Source organism: Monodelphis domestica, chromosome 1, assembly GCF_027887165.1.
Source record: "Monodelphis domestica isolate mMonDom1 chromosome 1, mMonDom1.pri, whole genome shotgun sequence".
NCBI lineage: Eukaryota > Metazoa > Chordata > Mammalia > Didelphimorphia > Didelphidae > Monodelphis > Monodelphis domestica.
Window position 1 is genome coordinate 400,410,115 of NC_077227.1, and position 27,116 is coordinate 400,437,230.

The 27,116-nt window shown below is 44.0% G+C and overlaps 1 protein-coding gene across 3 annotated transcripts in view; it reads right to left on the minus strand.

Moving 5' to 3' along the window:
* The window catches only part of LPIN3 (lipin 3), a 48,771-nt gene extending 26,607 nt beyond the window's left edge, over window positions 1-22,164 (minus strand). For all 3 annotated transcript variants that reach the window (XR_008915223.1, XM_007474331.3, XM_016428427.2), the window contains exons 1-4: window positions 21,941-22,164; window positions 2,916-3,116; window positions 2,425-2,520; window positions 720-979 (exon numbers count right to left, since the gene is read on the minus strand). Coding sequence is in view for 2 of the 3 variants with exons in the window: in XM_007474331.3 (XP_007474393.2) it covers window positions 720-979; window positions 2,425-2,520; window positions 2,916-3,107 (548 nt within the window). In the remaining variant the exon portion in view is untranslated. The remainder of the gene's footprint in view (window positions 1-719; window positions 980-2,424; window positions 2,521-2,915; window positions 3,117-21,940) is intronic.
* Between the last annotated feature and the right edge of the window lie 4,952 nt (window positions 22,165-27,116).

Sequence of the window (27,116 nt, forward strand, 5' to 3'; positions counted from 1 at the left end):
AGGGGTTTGATTTAATGATTTCTAAGGTATCTCATAGCTGAGAGAAGTTAGAAATGAGGTCCTGTGAATTCATGGAGTCCAGCCAAAGTGTAACGTATCAGGGGAGAGAGGGGAGATCACACGCCGATTGGTAAGAAGCTTCTGTCTTTGTCCTCTGAGTTTGAATCTTGGCCCAGATACTAGTTATGTGACCCTAGACAAATCACTTGATTTGGCCCTATCTCAGTTTCCTCATCAATAAAATGGGAATAATGACAGTACCTCCTATGTTGGGTTGTGAAGATTAAATGAAATAAAATATATAGAGTGTTTTGCAATCCTTGAAATATATATAATCCTATATATGTGGTAGCTATTGTTATGATAGATATTAGTTACAGTGGTTAGTAACTATTCTTTCTATACCACATATATATATATATCCCCATATATATTCCCTTAAATGACTCTAATTGTTCTATGCCTGCTTCTCTTTCCAACTAGACAAATTCCCCCTTTTCTCCACCATATACATACAAACAAGGGCAGGGAACCCATGGTAGATTTCTATATCACTCCCCTCCCCAGGGTCAAGCACTGTACCTGCTAATATTTGTTGACCTATATGCTTAGCTGAGAAAGACTCATCTTCCTTCGATGGACCTGAATAGGAAGGCCTAACCCACCCAATTTTGAGGACCGAGAGCTAAATCCCAACCTGTCATGGCCTTCTCACTCACAAGGAAGAGTCTGTGATCTCCTTTTCTTCTAGGAATGTCTCATATGCTTCTTCCAGCTCATCAGAACTTGTATCTGCTGTCACTGCTGATCCTAATCGTTTCTCATTCTTCTTCTTGGCCTTCTTCCGGAGGCGCTTCTTCCGAATGATGCTGGATGATTTGGGGGTCTTTCTTCGGGTATCCACAAAGAAGTCTGACATTATCTCTTTCGAGCCATTCAGAGGGAAAGACGAACAACACTGGCTGAAGGGGAGCTCCTCCTGGGGACAAGGAGTGTCAGGCCCAAAGGAGACCCTGTGAGCACTTGGAAGCCTTCTTAGACTGCCCACTCTCTCCATGCAAATGTGCACAGAAGGCCTATTAGGTTTAAGACACTATTCAGGCAGAGGTCAGGAGTCCAGAGGATGTTTGGCACTTTGTGTGATGTAGTAGAAAGGTAGGACGATATTTAGGAGACTTGAATTCTAGTCCTGGTTCTTCTACCCTTCACAACCTGGACCCTCGTCCCTTTCCCAGGCTTCTTACACTTTACTTCCCTCCTTCACTCTAGCCACTCTGGCCTACCCCATCTCCTGCTTCCATACTTTTATACTAGCTGTCCCTTCTGCCTGGAACACTTTCTTTCTCCACCTCCACTTGCTGGCTTCCTTCAAATCTTTGCTCAAATATCACCTTCTCCATGAGGCATTTCCCAGTCTCTCTGTACATACATACATACATACATACATACATTCATTCATTCATTCATACATACATACACACACACATAAGGGCGTGATCCCAACTGCTAATGATTTTCCTCTTATTTCCCATCTACTCTCTCCTTCTTATGAGTACCAAATTATTTATGTATCTTCCTTCTCCCATTAGAATGTAAGCTCCTTGGGGTAGGCTGGGATGCGTTTTTGCCTTTCTTTGTATCACCAGATTTTCACTCTAGAGTCCAGCACATAATGATTACTTAACATTTATAGATGGATGGATGGATTGAAGTCGCTCCCCTTCTTTGAGATACAATTTCCTCATACACAAATTGGGGGAAAGAATATCTGCATTATCTGCATTATTGTGGGGAAACCAGTTTGTCAACCTTAATGCCTAGAAAATAATAATGATCATTATTTCTTCAGGGGCCAAAACAAATTGGGGGAAAATATTTGCATTATCTCAGAGGACTGTTATGGGAAAATCATTTTGTTAACCTTATTGCCTAGAAAATAATAATGATCATTATTTCTTCAGCAGCCAAAACAGAGTAAGTGTTCAATAAAGGGCTGAACACTTACAGGAATTTATGGCTTTGATGCTTGCAGAACACTTTGCTTGTTTGATCTATGTAAGAACCCTTAAGAAAAATGAGTTGCAAAGACATAAAGTGACATATCCAGGGTCACACAACTAGTGTCAGGCCCAGTTTAAATCCAGGTTTTCCAAGGTTCCTCCAAAGCCCGTGCCTCACACTTAGAGCAGCAAGTGGCCTGCGTGCTATATAGTGTGAATATTGGCAGGGCTTCATCCCAGATCCCAGGGACCCTTTGAAGATCTCCCCAAAATATAGACCCACAGATTGGTCTGGCAATGCACTCAGGCCCACCCTGGCCCTTTGGGAGCTGAGTAGAAAGCAAAGGGAAAGGCAGAGGTTATTTAGAAAATCTGTGGCCAGGGCAGGGGAGAAAAGAGACTTAGATTAGGCTGATACACTCACTTCACTACTTTCTGGTTCCTGGACAAAGAAAGCTTCTCCATCGACTCCTAATTTCATTTGCAGGTCCACTGGCTTCCCATTAATTTCAATGTCAACCTGAGAAGGGGTGAGTGAACCGTGTGTCTCGGGTAATTCCCCTTTGTCCATATTGGTCAGGGTTAGCCCAGTGTTCTCATTTTAAAGAGAAGGACACCGAGTCTTTGGGGATGTTCAGCGGCACACAGATAGAAAGGAGACGAGCTAGGACTCAAACTCCGCCCTCGGAAGCCATTGCCCCATCTCCCCACCCCTAGCCCAAGGAGCTCTCTGCCGGAAGCTGGAGATGGTGCCACCCCCCCAGCCCGATCACCTGTGGAGCAGAGAGCGGTCCCCTGGTAAATCCCCAGGGGAGGGAGGCTCTCCCTTCCTCCAGGACAATACTCAGGCCCGGAGCCAAGACGACCCAGAGGCAAAGAGATGCCGGAGGGGCTTCCCCTGACCCTGCAACTCACCACCTGCTCCCGGGTTCGCAGGACATCCAGCTTGCCAAAGCGAACGTGGAAAGGGGAGCAGAGGAAGGAGCCATCTGGATGTTTCACTACTAGCACATCGACACCACCCGATAGTGTGGCAGGGTTCAGGCCTTGGTATAGTTCTTTCACTGCTTCATACACCGTCTCCGCCAACTGGCCCACATAGTTCATGGTCTGGCACTGGCAACAAGAGCCACGACAGGAGGGGTCAGCCGGCCAGGCAGAGAGCCAACCACAAGGTGATGCCCACATTGCCCGTCATGATTCACCACTTATAAACCACGTCTGGGCCTGACAAGCATTGCTGATGCACGCCCATTGATGCTAAGCAGCCCAGCCCTGTCTTACAGAACTCTTACAGGGTCTTGGGGGTGTTGTATAAGAAGCGGACCCCAAGGCCAAGGATTCTGAGAGTTAGAAGAACACGAAAATGGCCCAGAGGAGAGTCAGGAGCTCAGGGGTCACTCTCTAGGCTCTGGGGTGCCTTTCCTAAATCCTGCGTGGTCTCTGAGAGGGGCGGAAGCCATCATTCTGTATCCATAACCCCTTCCGTATCTCAGAAGGCCCGCTATCCTCCTCCTTTTCAGGGACCCCCTTTGATAGGCTGGATGGGTCACCCTACAGAAGCTCAGAGTTACAGGAGTCCTCTGAAGTTCTCCCTGAGGATGTTCCTAAGTGATCATCTAACGTCTGCCTGACCTTCAAGGACAAGGAACCCACTGCTTTCTATCTCTTTTATTTCATTCTTTTTAAGTTTAATAAAGATTTTATTTTACCAATTACATGTAATAACAATTTTCCACATAAGGTTTCTGAAGTTATATGGTCCAAATGGTCTCCCCCTCCCAATGATGGCCAGCAATCTGATCCGGACTATACACATACCACCATGCAAAAACATATTTCCAGAATGTTAATTTTTTTTTTTAAAACCCTTACCTTCCGTCTTGGAGTCAATACTGTGTATTGGTTCCAAGGCAAGAAGAGTGGCAAGGGCTAGGCCATGGGGGTTAAATGACTTGCCCAGGGTCACACAGCTAGGAAATGTTTGAGGACAGATTTGAACCCAGGACCACCCATCTTTAGGTCTAACTCTCAATCCACTGAGCTACCCAGCTACTCCAGGAGGGAATATTTTTTGTAACAAAAATCGTATAAAAACAAGTTAGCAATAATTTAAAAAAAAATAAAAGCCTTTATCTTCCATCTTGGAATCAATACTGTGTATTGGTTCCAAGGCAGAAGAGTGGTAAGGGCTAGGCAGTGGAGGTCAAGTGACTTGCCCAGGGTCGCACAGCTGGGAAGTGTCTGAGGCCAGATTTGAACCCAGGACCTCCCATCTCTAGGCCTGATTCTCAACCCACTGAGCTACCCAGCTGCCCCCCAGAGTGTTCATTTTTAACACTGTCTTAAAAGGCAGAGGAGACCTCAGAACCTCCTCCCAAGTTCAAAGCAGCAAGTGGCAAAGGAGCTCTGGGAGGCCAACTCATCATCCCTATGCCCTAAGCATGAGGCCGCACCATCCCCAGGGAGAGAAGGGGCCTCCCCATGGGCTTCCCAGGACAAGTCTTCCTGCCCTCCTCCCACCCTGCAGTCCCTTCCTTCATCCCCACCATGCTCAAAGTGAGCCCAGCCCTACCAACAGCCTTCAGATGTAGAAACAACACCCTCACTGTGTCACAGATCCCAGGAGCAGCCCCCAGCCTCAATCCCCTCTGATGAAGGACCCACCCCCAAGACTCAGCGCCTGATGGCTCTGCCCCACCCACCCTCTCGCAGAACAAGGCCAAGCTCCAGGGCTCAGCTGGGCAGCCTGAGGGAAGCTACTCAGTCCAGCTACGTCATCTGCAGGGAGCGGAGAGCAGGGCAGGCCAGGGGGATGGGAGCCCACGTGGGGGGGCAGTGGACCGCACCCCACCCGCCCTCCAGCTCTCCCTGTCCTTAGGATGAGGGCTAGAGCTCGGATCCTTGAACCCTGGGTGTGTACATGAACGGGGACAGAACGAAGAGCAGCCACCCTGAAATCCCCAATGGCCAGTCAACATCTCCCCAAGACCCTACGCAGATGCCTTCCGCCCTCTCCACTCCTCCCCACACCCAGCCCAGCGTGCTAGCCGAAACCTAGGACTGGAAGGGATCTCCCAAACCAGCTAGCCTCACCTCTTCTTTTATAGATGTGTGTGTGTGTCTGTGTATCTGTCTGTGTGTACCTGTGTGTGTCTGTGTCTACGTCTGCCTGTCTGTGTATCTGTCTGTGTGTACCTGTGTGTGTCTGTGTCTACGTCTGCCTGTCTGTGTCTCTGTATGTCTATGTGTCTGTGTATCTGTCTGTGTGTACCTGTGTGTGTCTGTGTCTACGTCTGCCTGTCTGTGTCTGTATGTCTATGTGTCTGTGTATCTGTCTGTGTGTACCTGTGTGTGTCTGTGTCTACGTCTGCCTGTCTGTGTCTGTATGACTATGTGTCTGTGTATCTGTCTGTGTGTATCTGTGTGTGTCTGTGTCTACGTCTGCCTGTCTGTGTCTGTATGTCTATGTGTCTGTGTATCTGTCTGTGTGTACCTGTGTGTGTCTGTGTCTACGTCTGCCTGTCTGTGTCTATATGTCTATGCGTCTGTGTATCTGTCTGTGTGTACCTGTGTGTGTCTGTGTCTACGTCTGCCTGTCTGTGTCTGTATGTCTATGTGTCTGTGTATCTGTCTGTGTGTACCTGTGTGTGTCTGTGTCTACATCTGCCTGTCTGTGTCTCTGTATGTCTAGGTGTCTGTGTATCTGTGTGTGTATGTATAGATGTATATATACGCGTGTGTCTGTGTGTACCTGTGTGTGTCTGTGTCTACGTCTGCCTGTCTGTGTCTGTATGTCTATGTGTCTGTGTATCTGTGTGTGTATGTATAGATGTATATATACGCGTGTGTCTGTGTGTACCTGTGTGTGTCTGTGTCTACGTCTGCCTGTCTGTGTCTGTATGTCTATGTGTCTGTGTATCTGTGTGTGTATGTATAGATGTATATATACGCGTGTGTCTGTGTGTACCTGTGTGTGTCTGTGTCTACGTCTGCCTGCCTGTGTCTGTATGTCTATGTGTCTGTGTATCTGTCTGTGTGTACCTGTGTGTGTCTGTGTCTACGTCTGCCTGCCTGTGTCTGTATGTCTATGTGTCTGTGTATCTGTGTGTGTATGTATAGATGTATATATACGCGTGTGTCTGTGTGTACCTGTGTGTGTCTGTGTCTACGTCTGCCTGTCTGTGTCTGTATGTCTATGTGTCTGTGTATCTGTGTGTGTATGTATAGATGTATATATACACGTGTGTCTGTGTGTACCTGTGTGTGTCTGTGTCTACGTCTGCCTGTCTGTGTCTGTATGTCTATGTGTCTGTGTATCTGTGTGTGTATGTATAGATGTATATATACGCGTGTGTCTGTGTGTACCTGTGTGTGTCTGTGTCTACGTCTGCCTGTCTGTGTCTGTATGTCTATGTGTCTGTGTATCTGTGTGTGTATGTATAGATGTATATATACGCGTGTGTCTGTGTGTACCTGTGTGTGTCTGTGTCTACGTCTGCCTGTCTGTGTCTGTATGTCTATGTGTCTGTGTATCTGTGTGTGTATGTATAAATGTATATATACGCGTGTGTCTGTGTGTACCTGTGTGTGTCTGTGTCTACGTCTGCCTGTCTGTGTCTGTATGTCTATGTGTCTGTGTATCTGTGTGTGTATGTATAGATGTATATATACGCGTGTGTCTGTGTGTACCTGTGTGTGTCTGCGTCTACGTCTGCCTGTCTGTGTCTCTGTATGTCTATGTGTCTGTGTATCTGTGTGTGTATGTATAGATGTATATATACGCGTGTGTCTGTGTGTACCTGTGTGTGTCTGTGTCTACGTCTGCCTGTCTGTGTCTGTATGTCTATGTGTCTGTGTATCTGTCTGTGTGTACCTGTGTGTGTCTGTGTCTACGTCTGCCTGTCTGTGTCTCTGTATGTCTATGTGTCTGTGTATCTGTGTGTGTATGTATAGATGTATATATACGCGTGCGTCTGTGTGTACCTGTGTGTGTCTGTGTCTACGTCTGCCTGTCTGTGTCTGTATATCTATGTGTCTTTGTATCTGTCTGTGTGTACCTGTGTGTGTCTGTGTCTACGTCTGCCTGTCTGTGTCTGTATGTCTATGTGTCTGTGTGTAGCTGTGTGTGTCTGTGTCTACGTCTGCCTGCCTGTGTCTGTATGTCTATGTGTCTGTGTATCTGTGTGTGTATGTATAGATGTATATATACGCGTGTGTCTGTGTGTACCTGTGTGTGTCTGTGTCTACGTCTGCCTGTCTGTGTCTGTATGTCTATGTGTCTGTGTATCTGTGTGTGTATGTATAGATGTATATATACGCGTGTGTCTGTGTGTACCTGTGTGTGTCTGTGTCTACGTCTGCCTGTCTGTGTCTGTATGTCTATGTGTCTGTGTATCTGTGTGTGTATGTATAGATGTATATATACGCGTGTGTCTGTGTGTACCTGTGTGTGTCTGTGTCTACGTCTGCCTGTCTGTGTCTGTATGTCTATGTGTCTGTGTATCTGTGTGTGTATGTATAGATGTATATATACGCGTGTGTCTGTGTGTACCTGTGTGTGTCTGTGTCTACGTCTGCCTGCCTGTGTCTGTATGTCTATGTGTCTGTGTATCTGTGTGTATGTATAGATGTATATATACGCGTGTGTCTGTGTGTACCTGTGTGTGTCTGTGTCTACGTCTGCCTGCCTGTGTCTGTATGTCTATGTGTCTGTGTATCTGTCTGTGTGTACCTGTGTGTGTCTGTGTCTACGTCTGCCTGTCTGTGTCTCTGTATGTCTATGTGTCTGTGTATCTGTGTGTGTATGTATAGATGTATATATACGCGTGCGTCTGTGTGTACCTGTGTGTGTCTGTGTCTACGTCTGCCTGTCTGTGTCTGTATGTCTATGTGTCTTTGTATCTGTCTGTGTGTACCTGTGTGTGTCTGTGTCTACGTCTGCCTGTCTGTGTCTGTATGTCTATGTGTCTGTGTGTAGCTGTGTGTGTCTGTGTCTACGTCTGCCTGCCTGTGTCTGTATGTCTATGTGTCTGTGTATCTGTGTGTGTATGTATAGATGTATATATACGCGTGTGTCTGTGTGTACCTGTGTGTGTCTGTGTCTACGTCTGCCTGTCTGTGTCTGTATGTCTATGTGTCTGTGTATCTGTGTGTGTATGTATAGATGTATATATACGCGTGTGTCTGTGTGTACCTGTGTGTGTCTGTGTCTACGTCTGCCTGTCTGTGTCTGTATGTCTATGTGTCTGTGTATCTGTGTGTGTATGTATAGATGTATATATACGCGTGTGTCTGTGTGTACCTGTGTGTGTCTGTGTCTACGTCTGCCTGTCTGTGTCTGTATGTCTATGTGTCTGTGTATCTGTGTGTGTATGTATAGATGTATATATACGCGTGTGTCTGTGTGTACCTGTGTGTGTCTGTGTCTACGTCTGCCTGCCTGTGTCTGTATGTCTATGTGTCTGTGTATCTGTGTGTATGTATAGATGTATATATACGCGTGTGTCTGTGTGTACCTGTGTGTGTCTGTGTCTACGTCTGCCTGCCTGTGTCTGTATGTCTATGTGTCTGTGTATCTGTCTGTGTGTACCTGTGTGTGTCTGTGTCTACGTCTGCCTGCCTGTGTCTGTATGTCTATGTGTCTGTGTATCTGTGTGTGTCTGTGTCTACGTCTGCCTGCCTGTGTCTGTATGTCTATGTGTCTGTGTATCTGTGTGTGTATGTATAGATGTATATATACGCGTGTGTCTGTGTGTACCTGTGTGTGTCTGTGTCTACGTCTGCCTGCCTGTGTCTGTATGTCTATGTGTCTGTGTATCTGTGTGTGTCTGTGTCTACGTCTGCCTGCCTGTGTCTGTATGTCTATGTGTCTGTGTATCTGTGTGTGTATGTATAGATGTATATATACGCGTGTGTCTGTGTGTACCTGTGTGTGTCTGTGTCTACGTCTGCCTGTCTGTGTCTGTATGTCTATGTGTCTGTGTATCTGTGTGTATGTATAGATGTATATATACGCGTGTGTCTGTGTGTACCTGTGTGTGTCTGTGTCTACGTCTGCCTGTCTGTGTCTGTATGTCTATGTGTCTGTGTATCTGTGTGTGTATGTATAGATGTATATATACGCGTGTGTCTGTGTGTACCTGTGTGTGTCTGTGTCTACGTCTGCCTGTCTGTGTCTGTATGTCTATGTGTCTGTGTATCTGTGTGTGTATGTATAGATGTATATATACGCGTGTGTCTGTGTGTACCTGTGTATGTCTGTGTCTACGTCTGCCTGTCTGTGTCTGTATGTCTATGTGTCTGTGTATCTGTGTGTGTATGTATAGATGTATATATACGCGTGTGTCTGTGTGTACCTGTGTGTGTCTGTGTCTACGTCTGCCTGCCTGTGTCTGTATGTCTATGTGTCTGTGTATCTGTCTGTGTGTACCTGTGTGTGTCTGTGTCTACGTCTGCCTGCCTGTGTCTGTATGTCTATGTGTCTGTGTATCTGTGTGTGTCTGTGTCTACGTCTGCCTGCCTGTGTCTGTATGTCTATGTGTCTGTGTATCTGTCTGTGTGTACCTGTGTGTGTCTGTGTCTACGTCTGCGTGTCTGTATGTCTATGTGTCTGTGTATCTATCTGTGTGTAGCTGTGTGTGTCTGAGTCTACGTCTGCCTGTCTGTGTCTGTATGTCTATGTGTCTGTGTATCTGTCTGTGTGTACCTGTGTGTGTCTGTGTCTACATCTGCCTGTCTGTGTCTCTGTATGTCTATGTGTCTGTGTATCTGTGTGTGTATGTATAGATGTATATATACGCGTGTGTCTGTGTGTACCTGTGTGTGTCTGTGTCTACGTCTGCCTGTCTGTGTCTGTATGTCTATGTGTCTGTGTATCTGTCTGTGTGTACCTGTGTGTGTCTGTGTCTACGTCTGCCTGTCTGTGTCTGTATGTCTATGTGTCTGTGTATGTATAGATGTATATATACGCGTGTGTCTGTGTGTGTCTGTATGTGTGTGCCTGTGTGTGTCTGTGTCTATGTCTGCCTGTCTGTGTCTGTATGTCTATGTGTCTGTGTATCTGTCTGTGTGTACCTGTGTGTGTCTGTGTCTACATCTGCCTGTCTGTGTCTCTGTATGTCTATGTGTCTGTGTATCTGTGTGTGTATGTATAGATGTATATATACGCGTGTGTCTGTGTGTACCTGTGTGTGTCTGTGTCTACGTCTGCCTGTCTGTGTCTGTATGTCTATGTGTCTGTGTATCTGTCTGTGTGTACCTGTGTGTGTCTGTGTCTACGTCTGCCTGTCTGTGTCTGTATGTCTATGTGTCTGTGTATGTATAGATGTATATATACGCGTGTGTCTGTGTGTGTCTGTATGTGTGTGCCTGTGTGTGTCTGTGTCTATGTCTGCCTGTCTGTATCTCTGTATGTCTATGTGTCTGTGTATCTGTCTGTGTGTACCTGTGTGTGTCTGTGTCTACGTCTGCCTGTCTGTGTCTGTATGTCTATGTGTCTGTGTATCTGTCTGTGTGTAGCTGTGTGTGTCTGTGTCTACGTCTGCCTGTCTGTGTCTCTGTATGTCTATGTGTCTGTATATGTATAGATGTATATATATACATATGTGTGTGTCTCTGTGTGTGTCTGTCTGTGTGTACCTGTGTGTGTCTGTGTCTACATCTGCCTGCCTGTGTCTCTGTATGTCTATGTGTGTGTGTGTATATATGTATATATACATGTGTATGTGTTTGTGTGTGTGTGTGACCCCACCTCTAAGCCATGAGGCATGACCATGAGTGGGTCAGCAAGCTGTTCTCCAGATCCAGCCCTTTCCAATGTCTGGGGACTCCGGCATAGACCCCGACATAGGCAGCTCCCTCCCTCCCTGGACCTGAAGGCAGAAGGATACTGTCTATCCTTCTTATTTCTGAATTCTAGAAACTTCTGGGTCTAATTCTTTCTGTGCTTAGGATCTAGAAGGGTCTGATCCAAGTGAAGTAAGTGACGCAGATAGACCAAGCCCAGAGCCCTAATGCCTTCAAAAATAAAGAGAAAAGGGGACGGGGGGGCAGCAAGGTGCAATGAGAGCCAGACCCAGAGATGAGAGGTCCTGGGTTCAAATCTAGCCTCAGATAACTCCTAGCTGTGTGACCCTGGACAAGTCACTTAACCCCAGTTGCCTGGCCCTTATTGCTCTTCTGCCTTGGAACCAACACTTAGTATCAATTCAAGGACAGAAGGTAAGGGTTAAAAAAAGGGGGGGGACCGCTATCTCCTCCTTGTCCTTCATCCCCCACCATAAGGCCAAGGCCAAATCCTTCCCAGAGAAGTCTTTTTACTTTAATAAAATTTTTAATAACAAATTTCCACATAAGTTTTCCAAAGTCATATGACCCATATTGTCTCCCTCCCACCTTCTCTCCTCCCTTCCGGAGCTGACAAGCAATTCAATCTGGGTTATACAGTATTATGGCACAAACTACATTTTTTTCATTTTTGTAAGTGAATAATCTTATAGAACTAAACCCCCAACATATACCCAAATACATAGTGAAAATCATATATTTTCATCTGCATTTCTACCCCCACAGTTCTTTCTCTGGAGGTGGAGAGCATTCTTTGTCATAAACCAAACAAGCCAGCACTGCCTGGCTCCAAGAGCCTGATTTATCTTGCCTCAATTTCCCCACTAAAAATAAACAGGAAGGACTCTGAACTGTGGGACCCTCGGGCCTTTGGGATCAGTTGGGGCAGGGCTCTAAGACTCCTCCATTCTCCACTCAAGAGAAGCCACACGAAGCAGACCTAACTGTCACACCCAGCCTGCTTGGGCCAACATCAACCAAGAGTGCCCCAAAGTCCAGCTGGGCTAAGCTCACAGCATTAATGACACTTTCCTGGGAAGTGTCACTGAGACCATCTCAGCTAAACCCACTAGTTTTACAGGAAAGGCAACTGAGGCCCTGAGGGGTTAAGTGACTTGTCCAAGGCATTAGAGGCAGGCTTTTAAACTTCTCTTCTGCCTAGGAGCATCTCTAAAGCCTGGGGGAGCCCAGCAACTCCACCTTGAGCCCTCCCAGGTCAGCCTCATCAGTGACAGCCAGGGCTCAGTCTCTGGAAGAAGGCACCACCCTGAGGAAGGAGAGTCTCACCCTTTCCAGGTATTGGGGAACCTTTGCCCAGATTCTCAGAGCACAGATGGCCCCCTACAGACTGGGGAAGAGGCTTCACATGGCCCTTAGAGGTGGTAAACAAAGGTCTAATTCAGAGGCCATATGCTGACCACTCCACCCTTGAGCCTAAAAATTGAGAGTCTTTCATTGTGTCTGTTCAGGACCTAATCTCTACCCCCTTTACCCTGGGGTCCCCACTCTCAGAGGCCATGCCCAAGCCTCTCACTCCATTCTAGACCACCTATATTCAAGTCATTTTTCAGTCCAGTCTAACTCTTTATGACCCTATTTGGGGTTTTCTTGGCAAAGATACGAGAGTGGTTTCTCTTTTCCTTCTCTGGCTCATTTTACCATTATAAATCTAATATTCCCACAATATCCTGAGCATCTCCCATGTTTGGGTCCTTTTATAGTAAAAAGATTTAGGTTCATTTCCTGACTCGACTACTTACTATTTGAGCAAATCATTTCCCCTCTGAGGGCCTCAGTTTCTTCATCTGTAAAATGAGGGAGTTGAACTAGATAATTTCTAACATCCCTTCTTCTTTAATCCTAAACCTCACATTTGGGCTTCCTCAGATCCCTCCCCATTTCCTGGGTAAAAATGATTAATATTTCCATCAAATCTAGCTTCTTTAGCCCTTTAAGGTTTGCAGAGTTCTCTGGGAATCAGGAAATACAAGTGACAGAGACTGGATTTGAAGATTATATATAGAGATAGAGATATAGGTGGCTGGATGGATGTTGGTTGGATAGATGAATATATGGATAGATAGATGAATAGATACAGTAGGTGGGGGAAAGAGAGATGATAGATGGATAGATGGATGGATAGAACAATGGATAGATATAGTAGATAGGAAGAGAGAAAGTCAGAGAGAAAGAGATGGATGGATAAATGGATGATAGATATAGTAGGTGGGGAGAAAGAGAGATAGATAGATGGATAGATAGATAGATAGATAGATAGATAGATAGATAGATAGATGGATGGATAGATACAGGAGAGAGAGATGATAGAGAGATGGATGATAGATACAGTAGACAGGGAGAGAGATGATAGAATGATGATAGATGGATGGATGATAGACAGATAGATGGATGGATAGATATAGGAGATAGGTAGATAGATGGATAGATGGATGGATAGATACAGGAGACAGAGAGATAGAGAGATGATAAGAGAGATGGATGGATAGATGATAGAGAGATGGATGGATAGATAATAGATACAGTAGATAAGGATAGAGAGATGGATGATAGATACAGTAGATAGGGAGAGAGATGATAGAAGGATGATAGATGGATGGATGATAGACATAGATGGATGGATGGGTGGATAAATATAGTAGATAGAGAGATGGATGTATAGATGGATGATAGATACAGTAGATAGGGAGAGAGATGATAGAAGGATGATAGATGGATGGATGATAGACATAGATGGATGGATGGGTGGATAAATATAGTAGATAGATAGAGAGATGGATGTATAGATGGATGATAGATATGGTAGATAGGAGAGAGATGATAGATGGATGATAGATAGATAGATAGATAGATAGATAGATAGATAGATACAGTAGGGGGGAGGGAGGGAGGAAGGGAGAGAGAAATAGAAAGCTAGATAGGACATTGCCCAGACCTATGCCCTCAGACACTGAACCCTACACCCAAGGTCCTCAGAAAGTATCAGGGGTTAATCACATCTAATGGTCCCTAAGACTCTAAACCCTAGATGTGGGTCCCTCATAGCCAAGCCCCTAGCTCCTTATGCCTCAGATTTCAGGCATTTCAAGTTGCTTTGCCTGGAACCCTGGGCCTCACTCTCTCTCTGCTTGTGATGGAGATTGAGAAAATATACAACTAGCCAAGTCCCTCTGCCAATGTTGACTGGTGGGGGTTTTGGAGAAAGGACAGAGGAAAGAAAAAAGGAGAGAGATCACAGATGAGGCTTAGGAGTAGGTCTTGAAGTGAATGACCTGTTCTCATATGCCATCACTCTACCAAAGTGCCATTTTGATGAGCAGTCTAGGGGGCTTGGATCACCTTGACCCAACCAATTCAGGGAAGGCAACATTGGCCTTTTAACTTCAGAGCCTGACCTAGAACTGACCTACACACATGTACATACCCTTGGGGAACCCAGACTCGCTCCTACCACTAGGATCCCCAATATCACCAAACTGTGACACCAGTCACCAAGAGTAGTAACAGGTAAAAGAAGTTCTGCCAAAGACAGACACAAGAATGGCAAATGCATTCATAAGTTTCAGCCTCCTCCTTTATGCCTTCCCCTACCTAAACTATTTCCAGTACCCAAATCCAAGAGGAAGATGAATGTTTACCTGAAGGAGCCCTGGCCTCCAGGCAGGAATCACCTGAGGTTTGTTTATATAAATCCTAGGCTGTATCCTGCTCCACCACTGAGGGGGTATCCATCCCCTTCCAGCCTTGGGTGTGACATTTAGAAACAGTTTCAGACTCCAGGACAGGGCTTGATTTTGGAGTCTGAGTCTCTGACCCTAGCCTGGTCACTTATTATTTTAATAAGTATTTGGATGTTTTCTTAGCACCATTTAGGGAAGATGGCCAGCCTCCCATTAGCCCAGCCTTAAAATGAAGAAGCTAAGTCCCTGGCCCTGTTAGTGACAGAGATGCACTAAATCAAGCTAGTTAGCCTCTCTCTTGCCAAGAAGATTGCATTTCTCTAGCTTCTAGCTGTTCCCTTTTATTGGCTGGGGTGGGTGGGAGTTCTTAGCTCTATAGTACTCTCAAGGAGGAGACCCTCCAGGTCAAGACCCTCCTCAGCATCCTCTGGTCCTGATAGATATATGTAAGGGTATATCTGTGTGTGTATATATGTACATATATACATGTGTATGTGTACACACACACATATGTCTCCCACAACAAGGGAACTCCATCTTCCTGTCTGAAAAATGGAAAGATAGGACCCTCACCAAAGACATAAACAGGAAGACTGAAAACTATACCATATGAGAATAGACTAGAAGAACTAAAGAAGTTTATGACTGCTTCCTTCAAATATTTAAAAGGTTCTGTGAAATAGCTAGCTAGCATGCATATATATATGTATATATCAGTTTATAGTTTGCAAAACACTTTATACGTCATCCCATTTAATCCTCACAACCACCCTGTGAGGTAGTTATGATTACTACTTTCATTTTACATGTGAGGAAACTGAGGCTGAGAGATCTGTAAGGCCCTGTAAAATGGGAATCTTAATACCTACAATACTCCCTTCAGAGAACTGTCATCAGGCTCCAATGAGGTCATGGAGAGGGTGAGAGGGAATGTAAAATACCTTGCAAACCTGAAAGTATTCTGTGTCTGCTTGGTTTTTATTTATTCTTGTTGGTCTTGTGAATTGAGGATGTAAATTTATGATTTACTTTCACTGGTATAGGAAGGTAACTCCAGGTGAGGAAATCCCTTCAACCAAGACAGACCTGAACTTCCTGCTTCCTGCTTCTTGAACTTCAAGAAATTAAGTGACTTTCCCAGGATCTCACAGCCATTAGGTACTGGGAATTGAACCTAGTTCTTCCTAACTCCCAGATCAGCTCTCTATCTGATATACTCTACTACTTCTGCCAAGTCAGTTAGGTTATAAATATTTCATAGTAAATATAAATATTATAAATATTTCATAGTTTCCACTTCTCTTCTATACAAATGATTCCCCAATCTACCTTATTTGGACAAAAAGTTCTACATCTCCACTTGTCCTCTTAAAAGCTTGATTCTGAACTTTCATAAACATAATCATTTAAAACTTATAGAATTATGGACTCTCAGAGTTAGAAGGGATCTCAGAGGTCACCTTGTTCACCCTAAACCTGAACAAGAATCTCCTGTATAATATTAGGGAGGCAGCCTTATATGATGGAAAGGGCCTTTTGAGTCAGATGACAAGGGTTCAAATACTTCCTCTGACACTTGTGACCTTGGACAAGTCATTTCCCTTCATTCCTCTATTTTCTCATGTGTAAAACAGATTGGACTAGACGCTAGACTTTTGACATTTCTTCCAGTTTTATCTATGAGTCTATGATCCCCGAAAGGGTTGACCAATCTGTACTTCCAGGGACTAGAAACTTAATATTTTGTAAAGCAACACATTCCACTTTGGGACAATTCCTACTGTTAGGAAGTTCTCTCATATACCATGTTTGAATCTGGCCCTCTGCAATTCATACCCATTGCTCTGAGGTCCCACCCCTGAAGGCCAAGCAGAGCACATGCAATCCTTTCTTCATATGTCAGTCCTTCAGAAACTTGAAGACACTGAAGACAGTGACCAATATTTCTGAAATCAAATCCATAATGTCACCTCATATTTAGTGTTTTTGTCTGCCCAAATGCTTCCATTTATATTATGTGATTTTGTCTTAACACACACACACACCAAATCTGTAAAGATGAGAGGCATTCTCATTGACAAATAAGGAACCTGAGGACCTGAGAGATTAAGTCCCTTGATTGAGGTCACACAACCTCTACCAGCTGGAATTAGAACCAAATCCATCTTCTTGACCCCAAACTATCTCTATATATCTAATCATGTCTCTAGTTTAAAAAAATTCTTACCTTCCATTTAAAAACCAATACTGTGTATTGTGTCTAAGGCAGAAGAGTGGAAAGGGGGTAGGCAATGGGAGTTAAGTGACTTTTCCAGGGTCACACAGCTAGGAAGTGCCTCTGATTCCAGATTTGAACCCAGGCCTGGTTCTCAATTCATGGAGCTACCCATCTGCCCCCTCTTACTTCTCTATTTTAAATATCATTAGAGGCAGCTAGGTAGCTCAGTGGATAGAGAGCCAAGTCTGGAGATGGAAGTGAGGTCCTGGGTTCAAATCCAGTTTCAGATAGGTCCTAGCAGGGTGACCCTGGGCAAGTCAATTTACCCCTGTTGCCTAGCCTTTACTGCTCTTTCATCTTGGAATCAATAAACAAATTTGATTCTAAAACTGAAGGTAAAGGTTTAAAAAAAATCATCACTCTGTCACCTAAGCAGAAAAATTCATAAATATCTTTACATCTCCTTCCCCATCCCCCAGCTTTTGAAGCAACTGATGGCACAGTTTCCAGCACACTAGGTCTGAAAAATAGGAAGACCTAAATTCAAATCTCTCCTCAAGACATTTGGGAGCTGTGTGACCTTCAGCTGGTCACTTAATCTGGTTGCCTCAATTTTCTCAATTGTAAATAATACCATCATCTACCTCGAAGGATTGAAGTGAAGATCAAATGAGATAATATTGATGTTGTTCAGTCATTCAATTGTTTCTGAATCTTAGTGACACTGTACAACATGTCAATATTGTTCAAGGGGTTTTCTTGGCAAAGCTACTGGAGTGGTTTGCCATTTCTTTCTCCAGTGGATCAAGGTAGACAGAGTTAAGTGATTTGCCCAGGGTCACACAGATGAGTATCTGAAGCTGTCAGATTTTGAAGTCAGGTCTTCTTGACTGGAGGCCCAGCACTCTACCCACTTAGCCATCTAGTTCCCTCTGGTACATAGTAAAGGCTATATAAATGCACATTCCCCATTGATTCCCTTTGGAAGTCCTCTCTAGAGCTGAACTTTCTGATCAGTGAGTTAGTAAGTAAAGATTCACCTTACTATATCTGACCAACCCTAGACCACACTTTATATGTTCTCCAGGCATCTTTATCAAGCAACCAGGGTACTTTTCCACCTGCTCTGCCCCTCATATAGTCCCCTTCACTTGCTACCATTTGCTTTGAGAACAAAAATCAAATCAATACCACCATCATGACCAGAAAGGACCCAACAATGGACTGTGCTATTTTCTACTTGCCGTCTCTCTGTCTCCCCAGACCAAAATTCCTTTTTTCTAGCCACCACTCCCCAGTGAGGTGACTAGGAGAATGCTAGTGCATTGAGGGCAGAGACCTACAACACTTATATGTGCCTAGCACATAATAAGTGTTTACTAAAGGCTCTTTCATTTATTCATGGCCATATGGTTGCCAAATCTTACCCATTCAGCCTCTGCAATCTTTTTTTAACTCATCTCTCTCTTTCATTTTCCTCCATTATCACCCTTACCTAAGACCTTGTTACTACACACTTGGATTATTGCAATAATCTCCCAACTGGTCTCCCCACCTCTGGTTTTTCATATTTCCAATACATCCTACGCATACTACCAGAATCCTTCACTCCTTCAGGGATTCCTTATTTAATTGCTGTGGATTCTCCTTCCGTATGTTGGTACCTGGTCCTTGTGGATTATTGTCGAGAAGCCTCTCTGGGCTTAATTTGGCTGATCCTTAGATGGCAAATATATTAGCCATGTCTGGGGCCATACTACTAACCTCTCTGACTTGGCAAAGCATGCTGTTCCACTGGGGTAGCCTTAAGAGCTCAGGGTTCCTAGCCTGATTAATCTTCCTAAAAGACTTTCATCATTCGAAATCTTCACTGATGTTACCTGTAAGTCAAAGCCCCTACTCCTTGGCCTGGCATTCAAGGTCCTCTATATAGAGTGACTTCTTCCTACCTTAAAATAACAGTAACATTTTAATGACTCTTTAAAAACATTTTTAAACATTATTGTCTCTTTCCAAGAATTTCTTTTTGATAGGTAAAAGAAAAGCATCCCTAGAAATAAAGCTATAATTGCCTAGCAAAACAAATCAACTCAAAAGCCATGTCTGATTTCTATCTGCAACTAATGTCTGCCATTTGTCTTGACAGGAAAGAGGTAAGCTTCATTCTGTTTTCCCTAAAGTCATGATTACTATGTTGATCATTTATTGATTTCTATGTTGGTAATCGTCATTCTCAGTCACCAAGAGACTACTACTATGTTGGTAACAATTTGGGTTATTGTCAGGGCTTTTTTCTTTTATGTTATTGGTCCTCAAATCAATTGTTCTTTTTTTAATAAAAAAAAAAAACCTTACCTTCTATCTTAGAATCAATCCTGTGTATTGGTTCCAAAGCAGAAGAGCAGTAAGGGCGAGGCAAAGGGATTAAGTGACTTGCCCAGAGTCACACAGCTAGGAAGTGTCTGAGTTCAGATTTGAACCCAGGACCTCCCATCTCTATACCTGGCTCTCAATCCACTGAGCCATCCAACTGCCCCCCTATCAATTATTCTTATGGCTCTTCTCACTTTGTTTTGTATCAGTCAGGACAAGTCTACCCAAATTTTCCCCAAAAAAGACATAACATAGAATGTATTGTCTACACCAGAGTCTTAAAATCATGACCTAGAGGCAGTATTTCCAGAACGTATCCAGAACCACATCAAAATATTATTGGGAAATGTTTAACAAAACAAATAAAAATACAACAAAACACAAATAATGTTAATTTGTGATTTTCTAAGTCAATATGTGTCCTTCCGATATCTATTTTCTATTTAAGTTTGACATCATTGATTTGATATTTAACTATACAATGCCTTGAAGTAATTTTTAACATTTCAGGTATATATAGAAGTTCTAGAAGTCATATACATCTTTGTATCATGTCCCACAGAGCCTAATTCAAAGGTAATGTTTCATAATTAATCTGTTGGTAAAAACTGCTCCACCATCTATTTGTATGCACAGTACATTATAATTTCCAAAGCACTTTCACATTAATATTTCATGTGAACTTGGGCCAGTTTTGGGTTGAATCTCAGTTCTGCCATTCACTATTTGTATGACCTTGAGAAACAGAGTTAGTTAGGATAGCACTGCACTGGGAGAAGATCTAGATTTGGATCCTGACTGAGACCGTATTTGAACATAAGACTTTCAAAATCTAAGCCTGGCTCTCTATCCACTGAATCAGCTAAATGCCCCTTTTCCTATTACTTAAAAATATTTTGTTTTAAACTTTACCTTCTGTCTTAGAATCAATAGTGTGTGTATTGGTTCCAAGGCAGAAGAGCAATAAAATGCTGGCAATGGGGGGTTAAGTGACTTGCCCAAGGTCACACGGCTAGGAAGGGTCTGAGGCCAGTTTCCAGCCCAGGACCCACCCCACCCCCCATTCCTACGTCTGTCTCCCTATTCACTGAGCCCCTTTCCCCATTACTCTTGAAGGTGCCACCCAGTCACCCAGACAACAATGTAGGTATCTTCTCAGCTTCTCATCTCTCGCTCCTCACATCCAATCAGTTGCAAAATCGTATTGTTTCTATCTTCACAATAGCTCTCCTATGATTCCCCTTCTCTCCTCTGACATTGCCACCATCCTGGTCCAAGCCCTCATCCCTTTGAGTTTATACTATTGCAATGATTTACTGATTACTCTCCTTATCTCAAGTCTTTCCCTACTCAGTTGTCAAACCAATCTTCCTAAAGCCCACTTTCGTAATGTTACCCACAATTCAGGCAATATCAGTGACTCCCTGTTATGTTCAGGCTCAAATATCAAATTCTCTGACTTCTAAGGTTGTCAACCAGTGCCTTTGACCCTCTCCAGCCTTCTTATTCCTTATACTCTCTGCCTACCACAATATTCTTCCATTCAATGATTCCATCCCTCAACTCTCAGACCGGAATTTTCTCCTATTTCATTTCTGCCTCCTGGCTTCTCTGACGTCCTTCAAGTCTCACTTTAGGACAGCAAGGTGGTTCAGTGGATTGAGTTAGGCCTAGCGATGGAAAGATCTGGGTTCAAATCTGGCCCCAGACACTTCCTAGCTGTGGACCCTGGGAAGTCACGTAACCCCCATTGCCTAGCCCTTGCTACTCTTCTGTCTTGAAACCAACACAGTATTGATTCCAAGATGGAAGAAAGAGTTTAAATAAATAAATAAATAAAATCCTGCTTCCACAAGAAGCCTCTCCAATCCCCCTTATTGCTAGTGTCTTCCCTCCATCTTAGTTTGTCCAGAGTTGTTGGCATGCTGTCTCTGACTGTGAGCTCCTTGAGAACAGGGATTGTCTTTTACTTTTCTTTGTATCCCTCCTGGCACATAATAGATACTTAATAAATGTGTGTTGGCTGACTTCCCATGTTACTCACATAAGAGGGAGAGGTGAAATTAGAGATCTTTCTCTTTAATGTTCCCCCCTCCCTCCACCAGACTAAGCTACTCATTCTGACATCTGATCCCAGCCTACACTATCAGAGAGGGAAAGATGGAAACAAAGTCTGGGGCCAGCACCAAAGAAGGGAAACCCAAGGCAGGACCCTTGCAGGAACCCAGGATAGGCTACAACTCCAGGGAGCAACCCAGTTGGAGCAGGCTTTGGAGGAGGGCCAGGCGCTCTGCTTGTGCAGTCAGTGAACTATCTTAGATACCCCAGTGTGGAGGCCCGGAGTCCCCACCTCTGGTTGTCATGGGAAGCCTTCCTCCCCGAGAAAAAGCAGCCGCACCTCTTTTTCTGCGTCCCCCCTGACAACCCTCGCTTCTGCTCTGCCGGGTACGATTTCTTGAGTCCCTTACCACCCAGGACCTTACCTGGGGGCTGGGCTTAGCGCTGCGCCTCCCACCTGTCACCTTCCACCTCCCGGAGCCGCCTGACTCTGGCTTCCACAGACCATTCCGGAGCTGGCCCCGGACCAGACGAGGCATGGGGGATTCGCCTGCCCCATCCCACTCTTCTCCTCTCACCTGCCTCTTCCCGCTTCCCTCCCACCTGAGGCAGGCGGAGGAAGGGAATGAGGGAGGGGCCTTCCAGCTGCCTCCGCCTCTGGCGGGGAGCCTTGGTTCGTAACCCGCCCCCTATCCCTTTCCCCATCCCCATCCCCATCCCCGCGGCGGGGTAGCAGTTCTCAATACCTCGGTTTTCCTGTAATTAAAGGTCCCAGGGAGGGCGTAGTGATGGATACATCTCTGTGTCAGGGGCAAAGCTGCCCGCCCGCCTGGGCTGGTACCCCAGGTCCAGAGATTCTTCCCTTTCCCCACCTTCCACCCGGTCTTAGGACCAAAGCCATCCTCTCACTCTTAGTCCATTCTCAGCAGAGGCCCCCTGTCCCAGGTGCCCGGAGGTTCCATTTGCAGAGTCATAGAATCACAGAATTTCAGTTAGAATTTCAGAATTTCTAAGCCTATAATTTGTTGGTGGAAAGAGTTCCCACACTTATGAAATCACTGAATCCCCTGGAATTATAGTCATGGGAGCCCGACATATAAACATATACACAAGCCTGAGCTGGGTGCTAGGACCACATGGACACAAATTAATCCGTCGTTATTTTCAAAGAGTTTACCTGCTGCTGGTATTGAGGCCACGGGTGGGGCTTCTCAGTGCCCTTATTAACTAGCTTACAGGGCTTCCCTGTCCCGGAGGAGTCTTGAATGTAGTTTCCACACAATAGGCTGGGGCTGTTCTGGAAACAGCTGGACAGTTCAAAGGATACAGACCCTCCCTAATGGCCAACCAAGACTTCACCGAAGCACCAGCAAAAGCTAGTGATCACAGATTATTTTATTCTACGTCCTTATCTAAAACGAAACCAAGCTAAAACTTGCAACAGATAAATTGGGCCCCAAATCTTCTGGCAAACCTTCCTCTCAACTGAAACCTGAGAGAGACAAGTAATAATCCCAAATAAAGATAGACCCTTAGGCGATCTGGAACTAGAATGGATCTCAGGGGCTCTGCTCCTTTTACAGAAAAAGAAACTGGTACCTAAGGAAGTTAAGTGATTCAGGTAATAAGTATTAGTGAGATTTGAACCCAGGTTCAAATTTGAACCCAGACTCAGAAATCAAGAGCCCAGTGTCCTTTCCACTGAACCATAGACCTGGTTAAAACAATCACAGAAAAAAAGACTTCTCATTAGGAATTGCTTTAACATCTGTTTTTTATGACAAGCTGAATTTTCTCAAAATGGGGGGAAAATAAGTCTAAACCAAAAAGGTTTACCCAGTATCCACTGAGAAAGGAGTTAAAATGAATATGATGGGGATAGGGACCTGAGTGAAGAATAAGCTGGGCATTCCCCAAATTCTATTCCTGGAAAGAATAGGGAGGGAATGCTGTGGTTATAGACTCTGGCTTCTACGCTATCAGTGCTCCATTATCTCAAAATCCCAAAGGTCCTAAGCTGACTTAATAGACTTCTTAAGCCTTAAAGGAAACCATTTTCTCCATCTGTTGACTTCAGAGGTATCTCTAACTCATCTCCAAGAAGAGGGGCACAAAGCAGAGAGTCAGATGTTGTGGTAATATACGACACCTCATGATGGTGGCTAGAACCATATCCGACTACAATCCCTTGCTGGCCACAGAGGGCAGGTCAGAACCAGCCTCTTCACCTCTACTCCCCCCAGTCCACCCTTTCCCCCCATTTCTCCAGTGGATAGGGATAAAGAGAATCATGGTTCTCAGTATTGTCTTTCTGTCATTTAGGTTAAGTGCTTTCTTAAAAGCTTAACATTGGGGACAGCTATGTGGCTCAGTGTTTTAGAAAGTCAAATCTAGAGACAGGAAATCCTGGGTTCAAATCTGGCCTCAGAGACACTTCCTAGCTGAGTGACCCTGGGCAAGTCACTTAACCCCGACTGCCTAGCTTTTACTGCTCTTCTGCCTTAGAACGAATACATAATATTGGTTCTAAGACAGAAGGTAAGGGTTTTTTTTTTAAGCTTAACATCAATACAGCCAAATAAAATTGTTTCATCACTACTTACGTTGGAATTAATTCAACACAAAGCAAAATATCAAGTTTTCAGTCATTCTGAGTCCTAATTAGGACTTTAAAAAATGTCCAATTGACCTCATTTTTCTTTGTATATGCTCTTGGTTGGTATACTTCATTTCCCTTCTTTGGCTGTTTTCACTTTGCATTATTTTACAAAAGTCTTTTCAGATTTCTTTGGTTTCTCACTTGACAGTCTTAATTGCATTAAAATAGTCTGTTATATTATATGCCATAATTTATTTAATCATTTCCTCACTGATGGAAATTTAGGTTATTTTCACTTTTTAAAAAAAATACATACAATGCTGTAGTGAAAATCTTTGAGCAGATACCTCTTTTTTGATAGTTTATTTTTAATAAGACTTTCAGAGAATATTTGCGACAATTGGAATTATTGGGTCAACAAGTATGATTTTGTAATGTTTATTAAATCACACAGTCCTTTTCCATGGTGGAACATAAAAGTGCCCCATGCCAGTAAGCTTTGCCTTTCCGAGTTATAGTCTTACAGGTGTTTGAACTTGAAGAGAATAATTCCAAACCCCTCATTTTACTGATCAAATTAACTAAGCCCCACAATGGAGAAGTCAATTGCTCAATGAAACCCAGCAAGTCTTAATTAATTGAGTTAAGATTCCAACCCAGGATTTCTCAAATCCATTGTTCTATGCCCTGCTGCCCTGGAGAATCTGAATCTCCTAGAGGAGCTGCTCTCAGAGAGGAAGGATCTTCTACATGGTTCTGAAGAAACACTGTTGGCCATGAGGGCAGACTGGACTCCCAGACACTTGGGGCTTCTGTGTAAGACCTATGTTATTCTTAAGGCAGCCTATTCTGGTGGGGGAAAAATCTCACCAGGGACTCAAGTGCCTCTGCTAACTTAGTTTAATTGATGGTGGACAAGGCAGGAAAGAAGGGTGGGATGAGTGCTGGGTCTTCTGTCCAAAGGCTCCTCCTATCACTAACTCTGACCTTTGGCAAAATCAATTCACATTTCTGGCCTTAGTTTTCCTTTTTGTAAAGTAAAGGGAGTGGATTAAATGGCCTGTAAGTTCACATTTAGCATTAGCAACCCATTCTGGGTTGCTTAGTTTCCCTCTTCATCCTATGAGGAGACAAGTGATTGCTTTTTCTCATCTCACAAGGACTGAGTTGTTATTCTCTGATATGCCTGCAAGAAAAACATCAATAAAGTCAAAGCTTCTTTTAGCCTTAATTTGTTACTCTCAGAGGAGGGTGCCCTGGGCTCCATGGTGAAGGATGTGCTCTGCAGGAGAGGGGAAGAATACATCTTGCAGCCCCCATTCTGGAGGAACTCACAAATGAATGGGAGGAGGCAACGTGCAAACAATTCTGTACAAAGATACCAATCCAGATAACTGGAGCTAAGAGAAAGCACTAGTATGAGGGAGGGCCAGGAAGGGAACTTTTATAGAAGGTGAGGTTTGAACTAAGACTTAAAGGAATCCAGGAAATGGGATGAGGAGGGAGAAAGTTACAAGCATGGGGGGACAGTCAGTGAAAATGCACCATTGGGAGGTGGATGTGAGAAGGAACAGTAGAGACCTGAGTCACCAGAGTGAAGAGTATATTGAAGGGAGTAAGGTATAAGAAGACAGGGAAAGTAAGAAGGGGCCAGGATATGAAGAGTTTTAAAAGCCCAACAGAATTTTATATTTTATCCTAGAGGCAAAATAGAGCTGCTGAAGTTGATTGAACAGGGAAATGTATAGTCAGAGCTATGAAGTGGAGAATCAATCCATTCATAGCTATCTGCTATACCAAGCTGTCATTGGTGGTGATTGGGCTCCACTAAGGAAACAATTGGAGTATCCCATCTCCAAAACAAAACAGATTAGGGATCTCCCACTTCCTCAATGATAGTTGTTAGGTCTTTGCCTAGATCAGTGAGAAAGTAGGACCATGTACTCCCATCTTATAAATGAATGAATGAGAGAGAGGCAGAAAGAAAGAAAGAGAAAGAAAGAAAGAAAGAAAGAAAGAAAGAAAGAAAAAGAAAAGAAAGAAAGAAAGAAAGGAAAGAAGAAGAAAGAAAGAAAGAAAGAAAGAAAGAAAGGAAGAAAGAAAGAAGAAGAAGAAAGAAAGAAAGAAAGAAAGAAAGAAAAAGAAAGAAAGAAAGAAAGAAAGAAAGAGAAGAAAGAAGGAGAAAGAAAGAGAAGGAGAAGAAAGAGAGAGAGAGAGAGAGAGAGAGAGAGAGAGAGAAGAGAGAGAGAGAGAGAGAGGAGAGGGAGGGAGGGGAGGGAGGGAGGAAGGAAGGAAGGAAGGAAGGAAAGAAAAGATGGTGATGTCCAAGATATTGTTAGTTATCTCAAGGAGCACCTTTAAAATTAAACAAAAAAGGGGGGGGGGAGGAAATGGGCTATTCTTTTTCTAGAAAGACAGTTGATGCTTTCTGGGCACCAGGGGGCAGCGTTTCCATTTTTAAAAATCCCCAACACCCCTCACATGTGTAAGAAGGATTGGGGTTTCGAGGATTACCAGTCTGAAAGGAATTTAGGAGAACTCGTCTCAACCTTTTCTCTCCCATTACACACACACACACACACACACACACACACACACACACACACACACACACACCATTTTATAGAGGGAGGAATGACTCACTTAAAATTTCACAGCCACAGTGAAAGGAAAAGTTACTGTTTGAATACCAGGTTGTCTGAGTCCATGTCTCACACCCTTTGTTTCTGATCTTCCCTCACCAGTCCTCCCTCCATATAATTGCTAAAGCCTTTTTTCCTTAACATTCCAGTCCTTCATCCCCCAGTTTTAAAGGCTTTTATTGGATCCCTGTTGCCTCTAGGAGAAAACACAAACTCCTTAGCCCTCCCCATTGGGAGTCCCAACTATCTTTCCAAATTTCTCTTGTATCTCTACTTCATATGCTCTGTTCTAGTTAAACTGAGTGACTGTTTGTTCCCCAAACTTGGCACGTCCATCTCCCCCCATCTCCTTGTCTTCCCACCGGCTGTTCCCCAGGGTTTTTGGAGTGCCTCCTCTGCTCAGCTTATGTGCCCACATATGCAAAAGTCCCACAAAGACTCAGGACCCTACCAGGGCAATTTCTGTTCATTTTAGTAAAATGAATTCAATATATTTTCCTTTAAGTTCTTTTTTTTAATTGTTAATTTTAAAGGTACTTCTTGAGATAACTAGTAATATCTTGGGACATCACCATCTTTATTTTTATTTATTTATTTTATTCATTCATTCATTCATTTAAATTATTAAACAATTAAAGAGCAAGGCCTACAACTTCATGCTGCAGGCCATGTGGGTACTGG